The sequence below is a fragment of the Gymnoscopelus microlampas genome, assembly GCF_963454915.1.
Source record: "Gymnoscopelus microlampas genome assembly, chromosome: 14".
NCBI classification, from domain to species: domain Eukaryota; kingdom Metazoa; phylum Chordata; class Actinopteri; order Myctophiformes; family Myctophidae; genus Gymnoscopelus; species Gymnoscopelus microlampas.
Genome location: NC_139951.1, coordinates 26,811,474 through 26,838,874, shown reverse-complemented (window position 1 = coordinate 26,838,874; position 27,401 = coordinate 26,811,474). Strand labels below are relative to the sequence as shown.

General features: G+C 41.3%; 1 protein-coding gene across 3 annotated transcripts; it reads left to right on the top strand.

Annotated features, from left to right (window-relative positions):
• The first annotated feature begins 1,294 nt into the window (after window positions 1–1,294).
• On the top strand, window positions 1,295–25,535 carry LOC311060744 (transient receptor potential cation channel subfamily M member 4-like). Of its 3 annotated transcripts, none has more exons than XM_084079052.1 (28): window positions 1,295–1,385; window positions 2,081–2,142; window positions 2,956–3,133; window positions 3,532–3,715; window positions 7,064–7,224; window positions 7,452–7,629; window positions 8,674–8,738; window positions 9,546–9,776; window positions 11,556–11,658; window positions 11,814–11,935; window positions 12,988–13,278; window positions 13,580–13,681; window positions 14,308–14,436; window positions 14,545–14,674; window positions 17,905–18,092; window positions 18,971–19,083; window positions 19,222–19,341; window positions 19,544–19,602; window positions 19,764–19,999; window positions 20,455–20,570; window positions 22,362–22,494; window positions 22,603–22,777; window positions 22,892–23,057; window positions 23,308–23,489; window positions 23,870–24,002; window positions 24,128–24,200; window positions 24,363–24,524; window positions 24,720–25,535. In XM_084079052.1, exons 1-27 carry the CDS (start codon window positions 1,335–1,337, stop codon window positions 24,492–24,494), a joined length of 3,813 nt encoding a protein of 1,270 aa, XP_083935178.1. In that variant the 5' UTR covers window positions 1,295–1,334; the 3' UTR covers window positions 24,495–24,524; window positions 24,720–25,535. The 3 variants fall into 3 exon arrangements, with proteins under 3 accessions (XP_083935178.1, XP_083935179.1, XP_083935177.1); XM_084079053.1 differs by having other exon boundaries at window positions 7,061–7,224; window positions 17,947–18,092; XM_084079051.1 differs by having other exon boundaries at window positions 7,061–7,224.
• Window positions 25,536–27,401: the final 1,866 nt, after the last annotated feature.

Below are 27,401 nucleotides of genomic sequence, written 5' to 3'. Positions count from 1 at the left end.
TAACACTGTCCTCTGAAACGCACCCACTCACCTTTGCAGCTAAGTGGCCATTTTGCTCCTGCAATGTAAGATGGAAGCACTACTGTCTGTACTGATAAGACCCAATTATTGAAATCCCAAACATGGAATATTTGGACCATGCCACATTTAATGCCTTTCTCGGGACTGCCAGTATACAGAGGACGACTTCAGTCTCCAGGTTTTCTAAAGTATAGCTAACCACTTTAACCCTGCCATTATAGGCTAAAGAGCAAAGAAAATAGCTGATCTACAAACTCACAACATGCCGTGATGGGTTGTGAGCTTGTAGATTGGCCTTTCCCCCCAAATAATTTAGATTTGATTTGTATTCATATTTTTTTGATAAGTGGCACATTTTAAAATGTGTAGTGCAGTGGAATAGAATAGACACTATGGCACATCAGGAGTACATTAGTACTGTATACATTTAGGGCTAGGCCTATGTGTTTCTGGTAATAATATTGATCACTTGTTTTGCATGTCTGTGGCAATATCAAGTATTGATGGAAATGTCCATCAGAAGTTGGCATGGTGATGACCCCTGGTAGGTAGGGGTGTGTGTGTGTGTGTGTGTGTGTGTGTGTGTGTGTGTGTGTGTGTGTGTGTGTGTGTGTGTGTGTGTGTGTGTGTACACTGGCTCAATGTTTGTGGCACTAGTGTTTATGCAGAAATACTGGTCTATAGTTTTAAAATATGTAGCACACTGGCATAGACACTATGGCACATTACATTTAGGGCAAGTCATTTGTGTTTCTGGTCAAATTATTGACCAGTTATTTTATATGTCTGTGACAAAAGTACAATATTGATGAAAATGGCCATCACAAACTAGCATGGTGATGCAAAACCCCTGTTTGTGCCAAATACAATGCTTTTTTCTTTTTTGAATGTTGAGCACTAATTTGTTGCTGGTCACCCATTCCGTTACCGCTTTCAGTTCTTTGTTCAAAATCTCAGTTATCTCACCGATTGTGTTAGCCTGACCGTGTATATGTCGTGTCATCCGAGTACATAGACTATTTGAGCTTTTTCAAGAGCCAATGGAAAATTTGTAAAAATTGAGAAGAGTAAAGGACCTAGTGAATTCCATTGTGGAATTCCACTCTCAACACATCTAGCATTTGAGATAGGCTACTGCCATTAACAAATATAATATACACTTTGCGGGCATATAGCACCTCCCAGACAAGACTAACAAGACAGATGGAATGTCATTTTACTAGTTTTGGGAGGATAGCCGATATAGTTAAAATTTTGCAGCCAGGAAATGCATTCAAGTTGTTTTAACCACCCACTGCAGCACCTTAAAGAATATGAGCGACGAGGAGGAAGAAGGGGGAGACGTCGCCGGTGACACGGACCAGGTGGGCAAAGATTAAAACTGTCATGTAGGTCTTTAGATGGGTTATTTATGGGTTATTTAGAACGAATGCTGTCTGTGAAAAGTTATAAATGTGTGACTGGCACTGGCAGCAGGCAGGAATGTGCGGGTTGGGGTTTGCGTGCAAGTCTATAGAGGATATGCGCATGCTTAAAGTGAATGGCACATCGAGTGGCAAAGCAACATGCAAAGTGAGTTTAACATTGTTTAATGTTGTTTAATTCAATCAGATATGACTTTTCTGTTTGGATGCATGGGCTGTCAAGGCCAGAAAGTATTTTTTTGACACTCGGTAGGCATTCCTGCATAACTTCCGGGTTTGATGATGATGTCACACGCATATCCTCTATTCACAAAGAAGGAACAATTTAGGATAGGCTACTCTCGTCTCTTTTATGCACTTTATAAAACTAGAGTGGGTAGTTGCCCAACAATAACTTCCTCACCTAGTGACCATTGTGCAAAAGTAAACATTTGGGATAAACAAACCCTGCAGCTACACGAATAGAGTTCTAATATGCTCCAAAAGTACAGTAGTCCTACTGTTGTTTTCTTAAACATATATATCCTATTAAACCTACATCTTTTACATCTTATTATCCCATGAATAATAAGATACAAAATGTCATAACTTTCAGTGTGCTGTAATAAACCATAACCTGTGAAAACTGTTCACAGAGTTGGATTTCCAAACTCTACAAGAAAAGAGTGTGCACCACCTTTGTGGAAGATTCTTCCAGGTAAACAATAGCCTGCCCTTTATTAAAAAAACATTTAAGCCCTTCAGAGTGATCATGCACCTCGCTATCGCGTCGGTGCATTTTAATTTTCAATAATGACCATGCTGCCCGTCAATTATCCCTCGCTTAAGCCGAAGAGTAACTGAAAATGGCAAAAAAAAAAGGGGGCAAGTTGGGTTTCTTGAGCTGATAAAGCAGTTCTAATGATTGCACAGACATCATGACATGATTGCACAGACATCATGACCAGATTGTCTATTTCAGGGGTTCTCAACCTTTTCAGGCCGTGACCCCCCAAAATAAACATATATGAACTTAGCCCCATTTAGAACCTCTCCCTCCACTATGTAGCTCCGAGATGAGCTATACAGCGGAGGGAGAGGTTCCGATTGGAGCTAATATGAACCCCCCCACCCTGACAAGCACCTGGAATTGTCGGAGTTGAGGCGTTACATTTAGTTTGACTCGGTTCCACAGATATTGTGAAAATAGACACAACATAGCTCACAACGCCTCGCAAAACGCAAGGTGTTGTGAGCTTGTAGATCAGCCATGTTCAAAATATTTGCCTCTGTCTTGTATTATTTGACAATTTGGCCATTGTTTGACCAGTTTTTATAGTTTGTTGCTTACTTTGGATGCAGTAATGGTCTTTTTAAATTTCATTTATTTATTATTATTATTTTTTCTTCAGGTAAAAGTCCTTAAATTGTCACTTTGCTGTCATCTGGGACCCCCCCCCCAATCATGTGGGGACCCACAGGTTGAGAACCACTGGTCCATTTGATGTATTTCCCTATTTGTCTCAATCAGTAAAGGCGCACTATGCCAGTGTGGAGGTCGGAGGGACTGCCATGAATCAGTGGCTCTGGGCGACTACTTCAGCACAGCCATCGTCAACCACTGGGACAGTGCCCAGCACTCTTCTGAATATCCCACCGATGCCTTTGGAGAGTTGCATTTTGCGGGAGCCAGCAAGAGGCACAGCTATGTGGGTGCCTGATTCAATCTGATAAATGTTCACTGTGGTCCATGGGAGTGTTTTGCATAATCAATTTCAACATTTTCAGTCAGCTTTTAAGATTGTTGCTTATGCTTTAAGGCAGTGGTTTTCAACGTTTTTCATGCCAAAGACACCTAAATTGATATACTGTACATTTGGCCGTGGACGCCCATCTGAAAATGTTTTGTTCCAGGGACCCCCAGAAGCAAAGGGTTAAAAATGTTGGCTTTAAAAAATGTATATATTGAAAGATTTGCACACATATTCAAGATTTTTCAAAAATAGCAGATCTACAAGCTCATAGCGTGGCACTCGGTGCCAGACTTCGGTGCTCTATTTAGGTTCTGTCCATCGCTGTCATAATCTTATTTACTTTTATCACCTAGTTCCTGCGCCTGTCAGGGAACACTGACCCCTCTATGGCCTACACCCTGATGACAACCCATTGGGATTTGCCCAAACCCAACCTGGTGGTATCTGTGGTGGGAGGAGAAGGCAACTCAAAGGTCAAGACCTGGGTTCGGGAGGTGCTCAGGCAGGGGCTGGTCAAAGCCTGCTCACAAAGCACAGGTAGGTGCGGCATAGGTCTGCAACTATTATTTTATTAACGATTCTATCTATTACTTTTTCAATTAATCAAACAGACGCGTTTTTCTTTAGCATTATTTCATTTAGCATTATTTCATACTTCGTCGAACGGTGTCGTGCTAAAAGAGGGAGATTTGTTTTTTTAAATTAAATTATCGATTATCTATAATTCTTTATAATTGATTAAATCGATTAGTTCGATTAACTATTTGTGGAAACTACAGTCCTACCCTCTGTCTTCCTAGATTCCTTTGGTCTTACTGCAATTACTTTTGGACAGCCATTTACATTGTCATCTGTGATCCTCAACAATTATGCAAAAGTGAAGTAGGAGTGCAATTAGTTTATTTCTAGTGCAAATTGTTTAGTGTCACTGTCTGTATTTAGGGAATACTAATAAGTTAAAATTCTGGCATTGGGCGCACAAATCAACTAACCCTGAAGCCTAATTGATACTTTGTCACATGACGGTGTCACATTGCATTGCTGTGGTGTCACATTGCATTTATTGCTTTGAAATAAGTTATTTTCAACAAGCGACACCGTTGTGACAAAGCATAAATTAGGCATAACCCTTTTCAAGCTGTCAAACAAGTAACCAGACTAACCTCAACTTTACGATTCTGGCTTTGTGACAAATTTGCATGTCATTGATCCTCTCTGTGCACCTTTCGCTCTCTTTACTCATACATATATCAGAACATTAGCAGAAATGGCCAAAGTATAAATGATACGTAGCCTGCGAGGTTAGTTCATTATACACTCGAGAGGTTACATGCATGCTCAATACTATGTGGCTGTATACAGTGTCATGCAAGACCCATACAGTACGTCATACACTGACGTGGCAATCAGCTGACCAATTGGGCGGGTATTTAAGCTCACCTAAATCTGTGTTCCTTCCGCTTTGCGTGTTCTGGTTTGTTGTCATGCAGCGTTCGCTCCCACCACCACCCCAGCACCACCAGTGGGCTGGGGTAGAGGATACTAGTAGGCTATGGGTGTAATATTTCTCTTCTGCATTAGCATTGTCATGCCATCATCACTGCATTACCAGAGATTGGCTCTGTTCCCCATGGGGGGTTGTTATTGTATATCTATCTCCCTGCTCTTAATGTTTAATGATGGTTGTCTAATTGTGCTGAGCAGGGAGAAATATGTAGCAGAGCCTGAACGCCAAGATAAAATATTACATCCACACTTGTATTCTCATTCTATAATATTTGTTCAATCTATTCGTTCTATTATATTGGTTCAATCTATTCGTGAGTTATCTGACTGAACTTAAAAAAAGGCCTGATCTGAAGGGCTTTGAAGTGGCTCATAGCTTATGTTGTATAATTTCTTTAAACTGCACGAGACTGATGACTTCATCAGTGTAATGTACTTTCAGTTTCAGGCTGAATACAAAAACGGCTGAATACAAAAATGAAACTCGCACACGCACGAGAGCACACACACACACACACACACACACACACACCATCATTGCATTACCAGAGAGCTTTGTGGATGTTGCGCAAGATGCAGAGGGTACAGTACTGTGAGACCGGTCCTCTCTGTTTCACTTCCCTCCTCTTGAGATTAGTAAATATAGATACACTGTATAGACGGGCGAACCTATCTAAAACACAAATCTAGTTTATATGGAAACAACATACTACAGTATCCTATCCCAATTATGACACCAGAGTCTTCTATAGTAGATGACTAATGGCTGAAATGCATGTGGAAATGCATGAAGAATATTCAATAATTTACTTCAGCTATCATTATCCAATTAACCACTTAAGCCCTATATATTATGAATAGCATACATATACAATCCACAAGCTCACAGTGTGTCACATATGCGATACGTGCTATGTTTGAGAATTTGTTGAAAATCTTTGAAAGGTTTTGAAAATGTTAGCCTATAATAATGACATGCCCAACAGGGATGCCAGGTTGGAAGTGATTTTAGGGCTATTTCACTTTAAAACACTTGTGTAATTTTAACGTCTACTCTGGCTTTTGTGTGCACCCCAGACAGTTTTTAAGTTGCTTGATATAACATTCAAAGTCAGTCTCCATTTTAACCATGTTAGACTAATTGAAAACACACGTTCCTTTTTTTTGTTTTTATGAAAATAAATAAATCAATCAATTAAAAAAGTAATTTAAAAAAATAACCCTTGCACAATATCAGTCAGAACAGGGATGTGTTTTTTGAATTAGTCTAAAATGGTTAAAGGGCAAGACCACTTTGGTAGAGGTTTAGGTTGTGTATTTACCTTGCCATGATGTAACTCCAAAGGTGGACAAGAAATAAAAAATAATCGCTCCATTGATTAGAAATTGATAATTCAAAATATGCTCCTCATTGACTTACATAGTACAGTAAAACAGCTCTCAAAGTCACTCTTTTAGCACATAAACAAACACAAACAAAGTTGATTCAGACAATATAGAACATCACCAAACCCAGTACTGTTTTTTTTTTTTATAAAAATGTTAACTTCCTGTTGATTTTGCTATTTTTATTAAGAAGAAAACCTGGACTGATAGTAAAATCAGCAGGAAGTTAACATTTTTATTTAAAAAAAAACAGTACTGGGTTTGGTGATGCTCTATATGGTCTGAATCAGGTTTGTTCGTGTTTGTTTACGTGCTTATAGAGTGACTTTGAGAGCTGTTTTACCGTACAGTGTAAGTCAATGTGGAGCAAATTTAGAATTATCAATTTCTAATCGATGGAGCATTTTTGTTTAATTTCTTGTCTGCCTTTGGAGTTACATCATGGCAAGGTAAATACACAACCCAAACCTCTACCAAAGTGGTCTTGCCCTTTAAATGGAGTTTGAAGTTGAATGGGCTTGTATAGCTATAGAGCATGTCTGATAAAAGGAATATCAAAATCAAAATATTGAATCGACCAACTTAAAGTGTCTGGGGTCAGGATGCATTGCACACTAAAGCCAGAGTAGACGTTAAGATGACCCTAAAAGTGTTTAAAAGTGAAAAACCTGTTAAGGACTGGAGGCCTAATTGTCTCAAGAAGTCAGTGCTGTAGACTGTTAATGATTTAATGATTAATACTGAAGTCACAGTAGTGGCATTTCACAGCTCCGAAGGCTCATTCTTAAAACTTTATATCAACTTTGATAGCTTTGAACTGTGAATATCGGGACATCTCTAATGATAACATTTCCCTCTTTCTCCCTTTCTATCACCAAAACACACAAACAATTGTATCTACTTCATCTTACTCACGTATTTTCATATTTCCTAATTGCACACAAACAAAAAAACGTATGTGCACTGCACACACACACAACGCGCACCCAGGAGCCTGGATATTGACATCAGGCTTGCGTGAAGGTGTCGGGAGATGCGTAGGAGAGGCGGTGAGGGACCACGCCACTGCAGCCTCTTCTGTCAACAAAGTCGTTGCATTGGGCATCGCTCCCTGGGGCCTCGTGCACAACCGACAACATTTGGTCAACCCTCAGGTATACACACACAAACACTTTATAAGTAGCGTTTTCCTCCACAGAAATAATAATCTTATGCCTATAGTGGCGTTTGACTGAAAGAGTGTTCTCACTCTCGCACTCACATGCACACACACCTTGGACACACCAGAACAGGCTTCTGACCAATTTCCCGGCCCTGACCTACATGTACTGTAGTTGATAGACACTGTTGTATGCAACTCCTGTTTTCTTCTATCCCTCAGGGCAGCTTCCCTGCTAAGTACTATGTCCAGAACAAAACCGGGGACTCCTATAGTCTGGACAACAACTACCAGGCCTTCCTGCTGGTGGACGATGGGAGTGTAGGTCGCAGAGGAGGAGAGACAATCTTCAGGGCAAAGCTAGAGGACTACATCTCCCACCAACGCACAGGCATTTGGGGTAAGGGATGGTGGATGTAAAGAATTTGATAGTTAGTGGAATTAAAATAATAATGGGTATTGTTTGCCATGACCAGGTCAAAAAGTGACTTAAATAAGTAAAAAAATGTTGACTTTATTTATGGTTGATTTTGTGTTGAACTGCTAGAAGAACCAGCATGTTTTATGTTTACTCTAAGAAGAGTGCAGTTTTCAAGCTCTGGTTGTGGGGCAACTATGTTGCTGCCGAATGACTGTCGAGCAGTCAGATGCATGTAGGGCTGCTACAAACGATGATTTTCTCGAGTAATCAATTTATTTGGGCTATAAAATGGTGGAAAATGTCTGTTAGTGATTCCCAAAGGGCTCAAATGTTTTGACCAACCAAAATATATTTCTATTGTCAGAGGAGTCGGTAATCAAACTGTCAGAGGAGAATTTTTAATTGCTTTCCTTTAAAAATAGTCTTCAATTTAATATTTGAAAACGAATCGCTTAATCATTGCCATAAAAGTCATAAAGACCCAAACACGATTCACTCTTCATTTCGACTCCTTTTGACCCCCTAGTGGTTATTGCACGTTACTGGATATTGATGGGATTAAGACCAGGCATCTGATTGGACACTGGCCATTGCGTGCCGCTGCTTGAATTTCAGGCTGAGCTATTCAACATGTAGAATCAAGTAGAGAGCTGTCCTCAAAGCTTAAAGTCAAATAGTTTAATGCGCTCTATTCTCTTATGTGCTGAGAGAGCCAGGTTGCACTGTACAGTGCAATTCTTACTTTGCCCTTCCTCTTGACACCAAATGAAAGAGTTAAAATATATAATATAAAAATAAAAACGAAACAATATATATATATATATATATATATATATATATATATATATATATATATATATATATATATATATATATATATATATATATATATAAATAAGAGATGTAGACATATGGTAGGTAGTAGGTATGTACAGTACATCAGTGTGCTATAGCTATAAATTAACTATACTAACAAGAGAGGAAATAATTTGACAGTTTGATTTTATTTTTGTCTTCTTACAGGCAGTGGCAGCATTGACATTCCTGTTCTCTGCATGCTCATATCAGGAGAACTATCAATGCTGGAGGTACAGTCACTGCTTTTTAATGCAATAATCATTCATCCAATTAAGATGACATATAACTGGGCTTTTATCAGCCAGGCACATTAATGGAATCAGCATTGCAAGTCTTCCTTTTGTTATAGCTGATTATTCACTATCATTATAGTTACAGGCACTTTTACCATATTACTGTATGAAAACATAAAATAAGAACAAAATGCACATGGGGGTGTAAACCTTGTGGAATTATGTAATGTTGACCTTGACATTTGATCCTTTTTGGCCAAAAATTGAATTATCTGTTCAGGGCAGCCTACTGATCGTTCATACCAAGTTTCGTGATAATCCAGGAATACAAACGCAATTATAATATCCTGCCACACTCTGGGTTTCTCCTCTGCTGTGTTTCATTGACTAACGTTTTGACAGAAGCTGCCTTCGCCATGCTGATTTGCCCGTGAGCAAACATAGCTGAATGACTGCTCATTGGTCACAGCAGAGGAGACATCTGAGTGTGCAACTCTCTGATTCTTAAATGTTTACTAGCTTGTGTCTACCTCTCCAACTTTTGGGTGTGTGCCATTCTATATAAAACTGACAACCGATAAATAACCTATAATAAAGACTGCAATGACCAGTGCTTTTGTATCCAGGCATCAGAACGTTTATAAACTGGAGGGCTATGTAAAGAAATAAAAGCCAGGCATTCAAAGTAGTAACCAGTAGAGGAGCAATAATTTGTCTGAAATGCATACCTGTTGCACTCTTCCTCTCTTCCCTCCCTACCTCCACTTTACTCCTTTTCCCTCCCTCCCCTAACATCTTCATCAGCGGGTGGATCTGTCTCTGAAGAAGTCAACGCCCTGGCTGGTGCTGGCAGGTTCAGGAGGTGTGGCTGACCTCTTGTGTGACATTTTAGAGAACCTATCATCTGCCCCTGCTGCCCAGTCCTCCAATGAGGGAGATGGTGAGGCAGGTCACAGTGATCTGAAGGATAGGGTGGCGGAACGGGTCAGGAAGCACTTCCCTTCTGAAGCAGAGACGGACAAACTTGTTGAACAGGTAAGGGCAGTGGATGGTGCAAACTACCACAAAGTAATGTGGCTTTCAACACAACACCCTTAAGTCAATGGGCTTTTCTCAACATAATATTGATAGGTCTACGGGTGTTAAAGTGCCTGTGTGCTCTGTTGACAGGGAGAGTCTTCTTTCTGTGTTCTGGTCAATGGTCAGCACTGTGATGCTTACCATATTTACTTGGGTCCCCCAAGGAGACCCTCTTTTGGGAGGCATGCGTTAATCCGACAGACCTTTTCTCCGACTATGTGGCATCCGCGTGCGGTTAGGGTTAGGGTGCGGGTTTGGTTCGGGTTTACTGTTTAATGTCGGAGCACTGCGCTGTCGGAGGAATGCGCTGTCGGACTAACGTATTGCACCCCCTCTTTTTCCCCTTTACACCAAATATCTTTGTCAAAAATATCCAATCTACAAGCTCCCAACACATCGCAATGTGACCTGCTATTTTCACAGAATGTTCGCCTATTATGGCATACCCACAATACGGCCGCTAGGGTTCATGTGGTTAAAGGGATAGTTTGTTTTTAGCAGAAAATTACTAGTTGTCCTACTTATCCAGAGTCAGACAAGGTCATGGATGTCTTTTTTTTTGTCTGTGCATGCAGTTTAAATGTAAACAGCTCCAAAGGCTCATTGGAATACTGTCTGCATAACTGGCTATCCATGAGTGTATCTAACTCTGGGTAATAATAGTGGGGAAACTATCACCTTAACTTCAATTTCAGAGGTGGACAAAGTACTCGACCCCAGTACTTGAGTAAGAGTACAGATACTCTTGGTCAAATTTACTCTACTACAAGTAAAAGTAGCTCAGTCAAAATGTTACTCAAGTAAGAGTAAAAAAGTCATTGCTTTTAAATATACTTAAGTATTCAAAAGTACCGGAACATGCTTTGAAAAATACTTAAAGTACAAGTAAAAGAGTAGAAGTACATTTCTTAATTTTTATATCAACAAAGTGCTGTAATGTTTTCACACAGCCTGCAGAAACGCCTATAAAAACAGAAATGACTGAGGAACCAGAACTAAATACTTTCACTCCTATACACCTATACAAGATGTACTGTAACAAAGAGGCGAGCGGAGGGGGAAGCCAGAAACACGGCTAGTGTGAGAGCAGAAGTTAGGCCAATTGCATTTTAGGGGAAGAAAACGAAATTGCCAACCTAAAGGCAAAACCACACCAATGCAACTAGTCGCAACTCCTTTCAACAAAACCGTTTTAAGGTCAACCGCACCAATGCAACTCCTTGCAACTGCCATTGGGGATAATGGTTGCAAGTAGTTGCATGTTGCAAGGAGTTGCATGGGGAATCATTGGTGTGGATGTGGAGTGGGCTTAAAAGTACTCAGTACTTTTCAGCCTTCCTACAAATGTACTCGAGTAAAAGCAAAATATTTGTCTTGGAAATGTACTCAGTAAGAGTACTAAGGATCAAAAAAATCTAATACTCAAGTAAAGTACAGATCCTCAGAACCTGTACTCAAGTACATTTACTCTGTTACTGTCCACCACTGACTTCAAAGGCCTTTTCAAGTGTCTGTCTGCCTGTTGCACGCTGTTGGCCCAGTGGTGGGGAATGTACAGTATATCATATGTCACAGGTTTGAATCTGGCTGATGACATTTGCTGCGTAATTGCAAGAATCCATCAGAATAATGATGATAATATCACAAAGTCTTACAGGTTTCTGTTTACAGTTGATACTTAATTGCAGAAATAGGTCATTTCCTCATCCTATGACCCTTGACTCTGACCCTCAGGCTCTGAGCATCTACCAGAACAGGGACCTAATCACAGTCTACTATGGAGAGCAGGAGGGGCCAGATGACTTCGATACAGTCCTGCTCAAGGCCCTCGTGCGAGGTATAGAACAATAATCAATATTATAATGTATTCTGTTAGTATATAATGATCCTTAGTTCTGAGAGGTTAAAATAAAGTGGCTAACAGTATATTATGATTTTGCTGTAACATTGTGCGTGTGTGTTTGTGTGTTTGCATGTGCGTGCATGTTTCAGCCAGTAAGCACCGTGTATCTTGTGATGCCAGCCCATACACTGAGGAGCTGAAACTTGCAGTCACCTGGAACAGAGTGGACATCGCCAAGAGTGAGCTCTTCAATGGTGACATCCACTGGAAGGTGAGAACCAACACGTGACAAGAAGTCATGGAAAGAAATAGAATCACTGCAGGTGTTCATATATACTGTATAGATAGATAGATAGAGAGATATAGATATCTATATCTCACACTCTAAATAGCAGAAGAAGTTATTCAATCAAAGCAGATGTTGAATCACAATCTCTTGTGCAGGTGAGACATCACTTAAAGGGGAATTTCACACTAGCCTTTTTCTTACCTTTTTTGTATGAGTGGTACAGTAGAACATTTTCATTACTCCATACCCAGTCCACCGCAGCTAAAAACCTGAGCAGGCGGTCCATAGATCGTGCATTTTAATAGCTTTTTTTTTGTGAGATCTGACGTTCATAACGACAGAACACCCTCCACAAGCTATTAAAATGCGCGATCTAGAGCATGGACTGTCCGCTCAGGTTCTTATCTGCGGTGGACTCGGTATGAAGCTATGAAAATGTTCTACTGTACCACTCGTCCTAGGATATAATAACAATACATATAAAAGGTAAAAAAAGGGCTAGTCCGAAATTCCCCTTTAATAGCAGATGTGTATACATAAGTGATAGTGCCATGGCAGCACAGGTGGAGTGTAATCATATTAATATAAACATGGTGACACGGCTCAGCGCTTGTACTGTTTATCAACCTGATGGTTGGCAGTTGGAAACTGCTCAATAGTCTCCATGGAATTTAATAATCGCGCTATTCCATTAATTCTTCATTCTGTAACCCATTTAGCAAACGGTACAAAGAACTTTGTACACATGCTTTACATGCACGCACGCACACGCAGACACACACACCATGATATGTAGCCCATTTTTCAACCCAAGTGCAACCTACCGTATTATAAATGTTTAGGTATTATTAGTTGTGCTGTATTTGTAAATCGCTAAAATTGTCACTCAATATATATTGTACAGTTTTAATGCTATAGGCAATTACACAGGAAAAATGTATAGACCTGATTGAAATATCTATTTCATTTTCTGGGCTACAACATCTTGTTTATTTATGGCTTGTAAATGACCTGTCCCCGTCTTCATCCAACAGGATGAAGACCTGGAGGACTCCATGACAGACGCCCTGGTCAATGACAAGCCCCAGTTTGTGCGTCTCTTCATTGAGAATGGGTTCAACATCCTGGAGTACCTGACCTACGGCATGCTGGAGAGCCTCTACCGCTCAGTGGCTGACGGCACGCTGGCCTACTATTTGCTACAGCGCCGCCTGGTGGAGCGACAGGGAATCCCAGGCTCTGTGGGTAACCTGCTAGACTCACCTGAAAAGTCGAGTTCGGGAAGCCCACGGAGTGGACCAACGACGGCGATCACCCTGTTTGAGGTGGGCTTTTGAGAAATGCGTACTATGATCCTTGATTGATCAGTGGTGCTGAAGAGATGACCTTTAATCAGAAATGAATGCTGTAAAGTTCGGGGAGGGCAATCTGTATGGAAAAGCAAATGTGTTATTCATTGGTCAATAATATAATCATGATAATTCTATTGAAAATAAAATGTGTTTTATTAATCTTTCTGCAAAAAAGAAATCTGTAGGAGTTTAACAGAGCCACAGGAAATGTGGCTTTTGTGATAAGTTTGTCTTCTTTCCTCACTCGTATCTTTTGCCATTTCCTTGCCTCAAGGTGTCACGTGTCCTGGAGACATTAATGGCCGAAGTGTGCAAGCCATTCTACTTCCCTGCTCTGGGTCTGGAAGACGTCACCAACCACCGGAAGGCACTGAGGGTACTAACTACTACTTTCTTAAACCCTATATACTTTTTGACCGGGATTTACCAGGGGTCTGAACATGGCCCCCTCCTTCTTCCCTCTACACCAGATCTCTAGGGCAAAAATAGCCAATTTACAAGCTCACAACACATCTGCTAATGTTGCTGAACATTCACCTACAGTATTATTCCGTGCCCATAATAGGGATGCTAGGGTTCATGTGCTGCAAATGTTTCAAGGATATGTTGCATCTTTTGAACTGTATTCAATTTCTTCAGTTTAACATATGTGAATGCCATGCTACCTATCGCAGTTACTTTATTAAGGCCTGATCAGTAATATAAACATAAACGAATAGCCCTGGATATGTTTTTTTTTAATACCACCATAGACAATAAAAAATGTTTACGGTGTCAACTGTATTCTGGAACTGTAAATTCTGTTTACGTTGGTAATATTTGTAAACAAAACTGACCTATATTTATGATAGATATCTTTATTGATCCCACGGGGGAAATTCAGGCGCCAGAGATGATAGGGTAAGATAGTTAGTTCCAAGTAGTATATTTTCCATCTACAAATCAAACTCTTTAAGAAATGTCTCCCATTTCCTCTTCATAGTTATGTTCTCTCCTTCTCAGCGTGCCAGTAAGCTGCTGCGTGGAGACTGTGTGTACAGGGACCAGCGCTGTCTCTGCCCCATGGCCTCTCTCTTTATCTGGGCTGTCCTACAGAACCGCAGTGAGATGGCTATCTTCTTCTGGGAGATGGTAAAACACCTGATGCTCAGAGAAGGCTGAAAGATTTGTACAGTACATAGAAGTACATATGATATGTTATGTCATATCTATCTCCCTCTGTCCCCCTGTTCATTCCAGGCAGGGGAGTCTGTGCTGAGTGCTCTCAGTGCTTGTAAGATGCTAAGGGAGATGTCGAAGATTGAAACTGAGGGGGAGACCAAACTTTCTATGAAAGAGCTGGCACAGCGGTTTGAGAACCTGGCACATGGTGAGACTTTGAACAAACTAAAGTTTTAGGTTGTTGCTCCCCAACTGATACCCTATGTCTACAAGCTAAGAATCCAGGAATCTGATGTCACCATAGAGTTAAAAATAATAGAGAGGGCACTGAAAATCCCCTCCCATCCACTTGCATTGAGTTGCTCACTCAATGCAAGTGGATTCTGTAACCTTTTCTCAAGGTTACAGAAGCTTTTAATCTGGTACAACATGTTTCGGGGGCCACGCACAATAGGGGAAACACTCTAGACCTTGTTTTTAGTTTCGGCCTTGCAGTGAGCAGCATTGTCGCAGAGGATATGGTCACGACAGATCATAAATCACTAGTTTTTAATGTAACTTTTAATCCTGACTGTGTTGCTGGTACGCGCATTAAGCACTCACGCATGATAAATAGCCTGTCAGCTCAAAATTTCTCTGCTGCTTTTAACATTATGTTTCCACCATCGATTGACCCTGATATTGATATTTTAGTCCAGTCTTTTAACCTGCACTGTTCTGATATTTTAGATGTAGTTGCTCCTTTTAAGTCATGCACTGTCTGCACTTTAAACAAAGCCCCATGGCTAAACGAGGACACTCGTTCCCTTCGCCGAGAGTGCAGAAAGACTGCGCGGCGGTGGAAGTCCTCTAGACTTGAGGCCCACAGGCTACAACTTAAAAATCTTTTAGATAATGTTAACGCCATGGTGAAGGCGGCGAGGGCCGCCTATTTTACTAAATTAATCTCCTCCAGCAAACGCAACCCAAAAGTACTCTTCGACACCATAAACAACATTGTCTGTCCACCAACACCTGTCACCCCTGTTTTTTCCATCACTGACTGTAATGCATTTCTCACATTCTTTGTAAACAAAGTTGAGACGATTAGAGCAGACATCATCCACTCTACTCCCACTCCCCACCTGCCCCCCACCAACCAGTGTATTTTAGATTCCTTTGCACCCGTTTCCCTCCGCCTTTTAACTGAACTTGTGAGCAGCATGAAAACTTCAACCAGTCCGCTAGACATAATCCCAACTACTATTTTAAAAGATGTTTTTAGCTCCATCGGCCCATCTCTGCTCCATATTTTTAACCTCTCCCTTTCCTCTGGCACTGTCCCCTCTTATTTTAAAACAGCCACTGTACATCCACTTTAAAAAAAGCCTGGATTGGATCCCGAAGCCCACAGCAACTACCGGCCAATCTCTAAACTCCCTTTTATTTCCAAGATTTTAGAGAAAATTGTTGCCACCCAACTTTTAACAGTTTTAAATGACCACAATATTTTAGATAAGTTTCAATCAGGTTTTAGACAAATGCACTCCACAGAAACAGCCCTTTTAAGAGTTTCTAATGATTCAATGATGTCCTTAGACGTTGGTAAATGTTTGATCCTGGTACTACTGGACATGACGGCGGCCTTCGACACAATTGATCACCAGATTTTAATTAATAGGCTCAGAGAACAGGTGGGGATCACAGGGAGGGCCCTAAACTGGTTCTCCTCCTACCTTACAGGGAGGAGTTTCTCTGTAGCCTTGGGCACCCATGTGTCAGCATCAACCCCCCTCTCATATGGCGTCCCTCAGGGATCGGTCCTTGGGCATACACTTTTCGCACTTTACATGCTTCCACTAGGGCACCTTATCAGTTCTTTTAAAGGTATCTCTTATCATGTTTATGCAGATGATATCCAGCTTTATTATTCTTTTAATCCCAAGAGCCCTGCTGATTTTAATTTCAAGGTTTTACACGATTGTATGTCAGCTATAAAGGCCTGGATGTCAGACAACTTTTTATTGTTAAATTAATCGAAAACAGAGGTGCTCATCGTGGCACCAGAACACATTGTGCCAAATGTGATGGACTCTATAGGGCTCCTCAGACAAAATGTCCGCCCCAACCTCCGAAACCTGGGTGTCAATTTTAATCAGACCATGCAACTTGACACCCACATCAGTTCTGTAACACGCACCTGCTTTTTCCACCTCATAAATATTGCAAAACTCAGATCCATAGTCACTTACCCGGAACTCGAAATGATTATTCATGCATTCATCTCATCACGCCTGGACTATTGTAATTCACTTTTCACCTGTCTCAGCAAAACCTCCATGGAACGCCTGCAAATGATTCAAAATGCCGCTGCCAGATTGCTCACTAGGTCAAATAGAAGATGCCACATTACTCCAGTCCTGTCTGCACTGCACTGGCTCCCCGTTAACCTCAGGGTAAATTTTAAGGTCTTGGTTTTAACCTACAGAGCTCGGAACGGTCAGGCTCCGAAATATTTAACCGATCTAGTCCCGCCCTATGAGCCCCCAAGGGCCCTAAGGTCAGCTGAAGAGAGGTACCATCTGTGGACATTTTTAAAAACAAACTGAAAACTCTACTTTTTGCACAAGCATTTGCTGTCTCGTTATAATCTCTTTGTCTATGTTGTTGATGCACATGAATTGTATAGCTTTTAATGTTTTCTTGCTTGTTTTTGTTTTTATTCAACGTATGTTAAGCACTTTGTGAGTTCTCTCTGCGAGAGGTGCTATATAAATAAAATGTACTTACTTACTACTACTCACCCAGCGCATACGCCTAAATCGCGTGATAGTGAAATGCAACCCAACTCGAGCAAATCCCGGAAAAGTTGCGCTGTGATTGGCCAGTGGTCACTTTGAGTGACAGTTGGGGCAAACGCTCGCCCCAAAACATGATTTACGATTCTGTCCCTATCGGTACGTAACTCGAGCGGCGCTGAGTATGCTCAAAGCGAATTTCGCAACGTTCGGCATGGCAACTCGCTCGCTTTAGCTCACTTGGTGGTGCCTCTCGTGGCTCAAGTTCGCTTGAGACTGCGCGCCTTCGTCACGGTCCAAAACTATACTTTATTAGCCAAAAAATTGTCTGTGGTTGTCGGAAAAAGAGTGCCTCCAGCGGGATTCGATCACGGACCTCAGGGTCAGCAGTGCGTTACGGGGTTACGCTCATGCGCAACCCTGTGCGCAAGCTTTCAACCTTTTATGTTAGGTCACCCATCTGCTGTGGCTGATTGCACAATACATTGTGGATATGGTACTGCCACCACCAAGCTCTTAATAGCTCTTTATATCTTCTTGGGATACTGTCATCTAATCATGACTAAGTAATAACTGAACTTTTCAACACTACAGTATGTATCCAGTTTGGAAACAGTCTACTCTACTGCATGAAAATGTCTCATTATTTTTTTATTTTCAGCTATCTATCATGCTTTGCCGGTGTGCTGTCTTGTGCCCTCAGATGTGTTCGGTTTATGTTACCAGAGCAATGAGAGTCGCTCCTTCAAGCTGCTCATCAGAAAGTCTTCAGTATGGGGCGGCATAACATGCCTCCAGATGGGCATGGCTGCTGACGCATGCCTCTTCTTCAGCCACGATGGAGTACAGGTTTGTCCATATCCATCTGACTGGCTCAGCTGGCATCCTCGACAATCTGAGTTCCAGTTACTATGTTAAAAAGTCCTAAAAACACTGGATTCATTTCCTGGCAGCGGTTCCTCCAGAAAACAATGTTTGTGTTTGCACGTTAGAAGTTGGTGAGGTATCAGGCATGCTGTTGTCGCTGATCTAGTGACCCCTGCTGATTAGTTGGGGCACCTGTTCAGCGGAGAGGAGATCTGGGAGAGATGGCGTGAACCTGTGCTTGTATTGCATTCTCCCAGTGAAACTCCTCACTGTCAGGTGAAACAAAGATAAGAGACCAGTGACTCCAATATTTATCAGAAGAGCCACATGGTGGACAAAGGCACATGGTGCCTTTGTCAGGACAAAACTGGGGGGTTTCCTGTATGCTTATGTAAATCGAATGACATAATCAACTAACATGCACAGTTGTGTTACATTAAAGGTAGGGTAAGTGATTTTCTTTGGTTAAAATAAGTGTTAAATAGCTTTATATTCTGATAGTACTCATTGCTATAGAGTGTTTGTTCAGTAAAAGGAGTCTCCTTGTCTCACCAGCTCTTTATAAAACAGAAAATGCATTTTCGTTTCAGTTTCAGTTTCATTTCCAATTTTATCTAATCAGGATAGAGAACTCTATCAGGATATATATTAAACAAGTGTAATGTATGTAGTGAAAATGTATTTTCTGTTTATTAAAGAGCTGGAGAGACGGGGAGACTCCTGTTACTGAACAAACACTCTATAGCAATGATTACTATCAGAATATAGTGCTTTAACCTTTTAACAAAATACTTTTTGTTTTAACCAAAAAATATCACTTTAACGCAGATAAAATAAAAACAGACCATTCTTCTTCTCAGTCGCTGCTGACTCAGATTTGGTGGGGCGACATGAAGAAGGGCACAGAAGTGTGGAAACTCCTCCTTACATTTTTCTGCCCCGTCCTATGCTACACCAACCTCATCTCCTTCAGGTTGGTGCCCGGCCCTACACGTTTTATCTTGTTGTCCCATTTGTGTATTATACTTTATTACCAAAATTATAGATGGAATTCAAAATGAGTTTAAAGACCTTTTTGTTCACGGGTTTGTCATGCCGCTCCACCTCGCAGGAAACCAGAGGGACAGGAGAAGTCTGCAAAACCTAACCAAGACCAACCGGGTCGGGACAATGACAGCAGCTATGGAGGCTATGGAACCACCATCTTCTCCTTCTCTGATATGAAGCACATGTAATCATCACTTAATACACAAATGTACCATCCTCTCTGTAAAATAATCAAGTGAGAACATTCCACCCACAGTAAAGAGCAATGCTTTTACTTGATTAACATACAGTAGGAAGTGATGTGTACCTTTTTATTGGATTGTCTGTCTGCCTCAGACTATCATAGTTTTACTGACTCACACAAAACATGTATTGTATTTTTCTAGTGATGCTGAAACACAGGAAACGCACCGTCCCAATCCCAGAACACCTGCTCCCATCAAAGGTAAGGCCTATGTTACAGTCAGTTGCTGTTGTGTCTTAAGACCTGAATGTATATATTTTAGCAGTGTGAAGTGAGAACACTTAACTAGTTCAGATGGCATGATACTGTCTTATTGTAGTGATTACATTCCTAATTGGGGTCCAACTCTATCTCCTGTACAGGCGTAGCCCGCTCTACCGCGCCCAATCGTTCCTTTGTTGTCTCAAGATGGCGTCAGTTCTGGATCGCTCCCGTCACTTCCTTTTTGGGCAACATGCTGATGTACTTCGTCTTCCTCCTCCTGTTTGCCTATGTGCTGCTGGTGGACTTTAAGCCACCTCCCCCTAGTGGCCCGGCCATCACTGAATACGTGCTCTACTTCTGGGTGTTCACCATCATATGTGAGGAGATCCGAGAGGTGGGTGGAAGGAGGTTATCTTACTAGTTACATTTCCCAGTTGCATTTCCCATGTTGGTACACACCCTCCGCTCATCTAATACATACAGTACCTACACAATTATGTATAGTGGAATAACGTTTGAATCGTGTGTCATTAATACAACCAAACCAAAATTAATACAAGGAACAAAACCCTGTTATTTGTAAAATATTCCCCATTATTATAGAATCAGAATAAGTTAATTTTATTGCCAAGTTTGTATACAAACAATCGGACAAGAGGCACCCACACCGGACTACCACCAACATCCCTCCTAATGTTCTGGCTAACAAAACAGTATATCAAACCCAATTTTGACCTATAATTACAAAATCCTGGATGAAAACACTGTCCTCTTACAGTTGATGGAACAGCATAATCCATAATCAAAGCATTCACAAATCGGTTTGATTGATGTTTAATTACTTTTCAGACATTCTTGGTGGGCAACATGCCTTTGCGCCAGAGGATGAGGCTGTACACGCAGGATCTCTGGAACCTGTGTGACCTCACTGCCATCATTCTGTTCATTATGGGTCTTACCTGCAGGTTGGTAGACACTACTTGAAGTAAATGGAGAGCTATGAGAAATGTCAGAACGGGGGGCACGGGGGCGCAGTCAGTAGCGCTGTCCCTTCACAGATAGAAAGTCCTGGCTTCAATTCCCGCCGGGGACGCTGTGGGCGCTGGGGCCGTGTCTTCTCCTCCACGTCATCAGTGCCCATACCTTACTCTGTGTGGACTTTGCTTGTTCTCCCTGTGTCTCCTAGGGTAGTTAATACCCTCACAAAAACATGTAGTAATCCCGGTCACTATACCGCCTCCCCCATGACAGCCGGGGCGCCTGATGGAGGGGAAGGGAACTGGTTGGAATAACGTGTTCCTTCCACTCACTACGTCCTACCGGGGAAATTCCCCCCTGTCAGGTGACAAGATGGTCAGTTGACTCTCATGCATTGAAGGAGGCATGAGCTCGGCCCTGGGCTCCCTAGGCTGGTGGGGAGAGTGTAGCGCCCAGGATCACTTAGAAAATTGGCACCGGGTGAAAAAAAAGGGTTACAAAATCGTGGGATAAAAAAAAAAGAAAGAAATCAGAACGGTGTTAAGAATCGGTGATAAGAACCTTCAAATCATAAAAATTAAAGTTGAACTAGAAAAAGTGCTCCTCGGAGCACCAATCTCCACCAGTCAGTTAGGTTATTATGGCCTCCTGGTCGCGCTATAATAGGCCAATGTGAAAAGGGTGCCATTTCTTCTTAGGCCTTTCACAGCAATCGGACACTGCATTCATGATTTGAGGCATTTTGTTCGAGAAATGTGGTTTGCTAAATTAGACCTGCTGGTGGCGCTATAACAGGCCAATGTGAAAAGGGGGGCATTTCTTCCTTGGCCTAGTGGGAATGTGTGTGCAAAATTTCACGGAAATCGCACACTGCATTCTTGATTTGAGGAATTTTGTTCAAAACGGACCTATCCTGCAAACTTTGGAAGCCAACGTTAGCCAAGTAGGATGGAATTTGAAATATCGTATACATCCATCTTGATCACAGGACTATAGAGATACTGTGTCCCGAATTGCATGATTTTTGGACAGAATCTGAACAAGTAAGAGCAAAGAAATAGTTTTATAGGAAATAGGTGGTGCTCTAAAAGGCAGATGTGAAAAATGCGGGGCAAAGGGTTTTACTTGGCCGTTAGGGAGTGTGCATGCACAGTTTCACGCAGATCGGTGCAGTTTAGGTAAAAACGTGAATCGGCCTGTTATAGCGCCACCATGAGGCTGATTTGAAAGTTTTCAAGTGGCATTTCTTCCTGGCCAAGTGGGAATCTACGTGGAAAATTTCATGGAAATCGCATGCTGCGTTCATGATTTGAGGCATTTTGTTGAAAACGAACCAATCCTGCAAACTTTGGAAGCCAATGTTAGCCAATCAGGATGGAATATGGTAAATCGGACAGATCCGTCGGGGTAATATCCAAAAATGTATTTTGCAAAAGTTGCCCTCATGGTGGCGCTATGACAGGCTGATCTGTAAAATGTGAGGCAGAGGTTCTGCTGTGGCATCCAGGGAGTGTGTGTGTACGGGGAGTGTGTGTGTACGTTTTATTGTCTCCGCCATGCCTTTCGGCCTGGCGGAGACAATTACATTGTATTAACCACATGAACCCTAGCATCCCTATTCTGGGCAAGTCGTTATAGGCAAACATTTGGAAAAAATAGGCAAACATTCAGCAAAAATAGTCCGATGCGTTGTGAGCCTGCCCTGTAGATCAGCAATTTTCGGTGGATAAAGTTGGTTAAAGAGATAAAATGTGTTTTACTCTGCTTGTGTGTGTCAGGATGTTCGCGTGGTCCTATGAGTCTGGACGAAGTGTACTGTGTATCGACTACATGGTCTTCACGCTCCGCCTCATTCACATCTTTGCCATTCACAAACAACTGGGACCAAAAATCATAATGGTTGGCAAGATGGTAAGACACATGAGACAGACATTAATGCTCTTTTATCATGCTGTGAGGGTAGTGTTGGTCACTTGTATTATATTATGAATACAACATGTCTTTGTTTCACATTTTCAGATGAAAGATATCTTCTTCTTCTTCTTCTTCCTGGGGGTGTGGCTACTGGCATATGGAGTAGCCAATCAGGCACTGCTCTATGTCTATGATCCCAGCCCAAATCGTATCTTCCGTCGCGTGTTCTACAGACCGTACTTGTACATTTTTGGATGGATGCCTGTTGAGGAAGTAGATGGTGGGTGTGTCTGTCTGTCTGTCTTTTATTAGTTTTAGTTTCACATCAGTGTAAGAGTTTGAAATTCAACCTTCCAATCCTCATTATTATTATTATTATTATTTTTTATCAAAGTGGGACAACAATGGGACATGCCCTGCACTGACAACATGACACTGATAGATGGCGGTGCTGAGCCATGTAGGAACTTGTACAGCAACTGGCTGGTGGTCATTCTGCTGGTCATTTTCCTACTGGTCACCAACATTCTGCTCATCAACCTCCTCATTGCCATATTCAGGTAGAGAACCAGGGACATTTCCTCTTCGTTCTGTCTGTGGCTCCATAACAGTACTTTCTATGATACCCTGTCTCTCTTCTTGGTTTCCTTCACTCTGCAGTTATCTCCTCTCATCATCCCTTATCTTGTCTTCTACATGTCATCCCCATCCCATGAAACATAATGATATTTAATATTAATTTTCACTTTGTTTTTCAGTAGTTTGATATAATAGTGTGTTGATTATTTGTCCCTTGGATCCTCCTTGCAGCTACACCTTCTCTGAGGTGCAGGAGAACAGCGACATCCACTGGAAGTTCCAGCGCTACAACCTCATTGTGGAGTACCACTCCCGTCCTTCTCTGGCTCCTCCATTCATCATCCTGTCCCACCTTCATCTCTTTATAAAGAGGAAAATCCGCAAGGTGCCCTCTATGAAGATCCACCACTTTGGTCAGTATTTGATTTGGATCGAATTAATATAATATTAAAACCTTTTTATTATTTTTATTTTTACTTTTATTTTTGGGGAAATATTTTGTGATTTGACCAGTGGGGGAAGTCATGAACAACACTAGAATCATTGGTAAGTGTGCATGAATGCTCAGGTCATAATGATGGGAGTCGTTCCCAAGGCATTATTCTTGAAAACTAATCTCATTTGTGCTAAATCTGCTTTCTAAATAACACTGCTTTTATTACCTACCGAACATTACATTGATTATGACGGAAACCAATGTAATGTTTTGATAATTGTCTAGGCCAAGCTTTTCAGCTCAACATCTTCAGCTCATGTTGTGCAAATAATGTCAGCATTTTTCCTCAATGTTTAGTGTTGGAGTTGAGAGGGAAAGAGGCTAACCGTCTCACAACATGGGAGACCATTCAGAAGGAGAACTTCCTGACAGACCAGAGCAAGATTCAGAGAGGCAGCGACTCTGAGAGGCTTAAGCGGATGTCTGCCAAGTGAGATGATAACGACTTCATCCGATTTCACTTCATGTCAATCACTAAATTGATCTCCGGCCATAGACTTGCACCAGTTAAATGGCTCTGTATCGCATTGTACTGAACTGTGTGTGTTTTGGCAGAGTGGACACTGTGCTGAAACAGCTGACTGAAATGAGAGACTTTGACCACAGGCTGAGAGCTTTGGAGACTGAGGTAACTTAAAGCTGTCTATTCAAAGCACTTCCCTCCCCTCTGGCCTGTTCCTATGCCTCACATTGATCTTTTGTCTGTGATGACACCTCAGGCACAATTTACTCCAAATGTTTACCACAAGTTAATAAAAGGTTGAGATTCATGCTGCTTTGGGTCCACTAGGTGGAGAATTGCTTGAAGGCACAAAGAACGTTGGCCAAAACCTGGTCTACCACCGACCACCTTACAAGAAGACACAAGTCTATCTCTACAGACACAGACACGAGTGCAAGTTCTTCTGGAATGATGAAATAATACATTTAGAGAGAGAATAGATAACCGCATGTAAGTATGTCTGCAGCTCCCACTTTAATGTTCTCTCTTTTGCCATATATATGACGGATCAATAACAAGCATACATCATACCCATAAATACATTGGAAATGGTATACATAACATACTGTATATCAAATGCATACCTAAAGGTGAGTAAAATAGCAGTGGTTAAATGATTCTTACCCAGTGTCCTTCTCTCCACAGGGACATTCTCATCTTCCTCTGCATTCACCAGTTCCTTTGTTAATGCCTGCATTCATTCAGGTTTAATGAAAGGGAGGGAAGGATCTCTCTTTTCTCTTCGTCTGTTGCTACGCCAACTGATGGCCAGCTCTTGATTCTAAACAATGTTAAGCAAGTATTCGACTAACGCATTGGTTCTCAAAGTGGGGTCCAGGGACCCTCAGTGTTCCTTGTGGTGGTTCCAATTCCAAATAGACCTTTACCTATCTGTAACTCTGAGAGTGTACAAATGGAACCAAATGGACCCTGGGTCCATTATAGATATAGAAAAATGGACCTTCATGGGTTAAAAAAAAAAGTTTGAAAACCACTCGACTAATTTATTCCTAACTTAAACTGAAAGCATGGAAAGAGCACAGTTTTGTACACTATCAAGTAAATAATGGAATATATTTTATGTGCACTATTTGTTCAGCACATACAAAGGGACATAATATGCTGTATGGGTGTTTGTTTATAATGTGTAATAATGTATTATGTATTCACAGTGTCTTGGGGGGAAAACTATTTTGCTGCACTTTTGCACTGGTACTGTATCTGTAAAAAACGTTTTTTTGGTACAGATTTCATAGATCTAGATATGACAGATGAGATGATACAAGATGTATTAGATGTTTACATGGGTTGCTGCTGTTTCATGTTCAAATTTAATTCGTTTCCATGTGATTTTTAAACTACTTAAAAGCTTATTTAGTAATGTGTTAAATCATGTTAAGGTTCAATGCTAATGTTGGTACTGTACATTGTAATGCAGTCTATTAAATGGTAGATACTACATATTGGGTGCTAGTCGCTGAACTCTATATAGAATTTTGTAGGCCAGCATGTCCCAAACATGTAACATGTGGTCATGTTTCACTGGCATCAAATTACCCCATGGGACCATTCTGTTCTCTGTGCATGTACATGTGCTCAGCGGTATCTGTACATGTTTACTGTACAAGTTCTATGCACTTGCTAATGCTAAATGTATGGTTTGCCACAAAAGATACCCAATTATGAATACAGAGGGCTACAGAAGTGTCTATGATGAGACATGTATGGATTGGAATCCTTTAAATAATTATAGCACATTTACATTTGAACACACAGTACATCGTAAATCTTTGTCCTGGACCCTGGGGGTAATGACATCAGGCCTGTTGAGCATAGACGGGGAGAAATAAAAAAAAAAAAAAACGGATTACGTTCTTTTAAAGATTAAATTAGATCAAAGAGTTTAACTTCAGCAAGCAAAGACCTGGTAAAAGTACAGTTAAATCAACACTTATTTTGTAAGTAAAATCAACAGACTTGTCACAAGTACAAGTTCCCAACGTCTTGCAGTTTAACGAAAATAGTCGTGTAAAGTGAAACAAAGATGGCAGACGGCAATAAGACTCTCTTACACCTCTCTTACACCCCATAGCCTTGAATTCATGGAGATCTTTTTGTTTTTGTCGCATTCTGGGGCCAATAATTTGATGACCGGGTCATCGGTCAGTAGGAGACTCTTTGAGACTCCGCCGGTCATCAAATTATTGGCTTAGGAAAAAATCCATGAATTCAAGGCTTCATGGGGTGTGTAATTGATAGGAGTACAGTAGTTCACCCAAACAATTACGTATTTTCTAAGACATCAATTAGCAGCAGATGTTAAGTGTATATAGAATAATGATATAGCCAGTGCAGCAGCAGAGGAGTGTAAATCCTAGTCATACATAAAGTGATAATGCCTGTGAGACGGCCTGTGTTGATAAGACTGACATGGCAACAGGGCTCAGTGCTTATTATATTGAGGAGGAAACGGCTCCGTAGTCTGATGGAATGGCTTTTGATCGATACTGTAGTGTTGGTATTGCTTGCCTGTCCGTGGTCATGGCAGCACAGTGAGACGATTGTGGCTGTGGTGGTGAGTGTCCTTGATCCGCTCAGCCTTGGTTATGCACAGATTCTCTTATCACGTACAGTATAAAAGTTGAGCCTAATGTCTTTGTCGCATCTAGTTTCATTTTCGGTATGTGGCGCAGTTGTCTAAGACAAAGTATAAATGAATCCAAATAAACCTAATACAACTATGATATTATTTAGTAAATTCTAAATTGATATTATTTAGTAAATTCTAAATTGTATCAGAAAGATGAATAAAAAAAGACTAGCAGAAAGTGCATGAGAAACTACTGCCTAATTTATGGTGTCCTGTGCCTAAAATCTACAAGCTCACAACACAACTCGTTGTGAACTATTTTTGGCACGCAACACCATCTTACTGTAAAGTATAAATCATGCTTCGGGGTTAAGATGAGGTAGTGACCAAATACAATCAGGTAATGTCAGGGGTGGGATGAAGACCAAAGTTTCAAACGTGTGCGGTCACAGTGGGTTATGGCTAGACCAAGGAAAAGGTGTAGCGCGGTGCCAGGTTTCAGTGTTCCAGAACTCTTATTGAAGGTCACACTGGACTTTTAATAGCAAGCGGGGCCACCTGTCAATCTCAACAGTGACTCAACACAGGGAGTTGTCAGGGACCCATGTACTGTAAGCACGCATGTGCAAGCGAGTTCATGTGCACATGAATTGATTAAATGTGCTTGCTCACTTTGTGCATACAGTCTGTACTGCGTCTATCTCGATGTGTGTCTGGGTCTGTTCCCCGTCATTAAC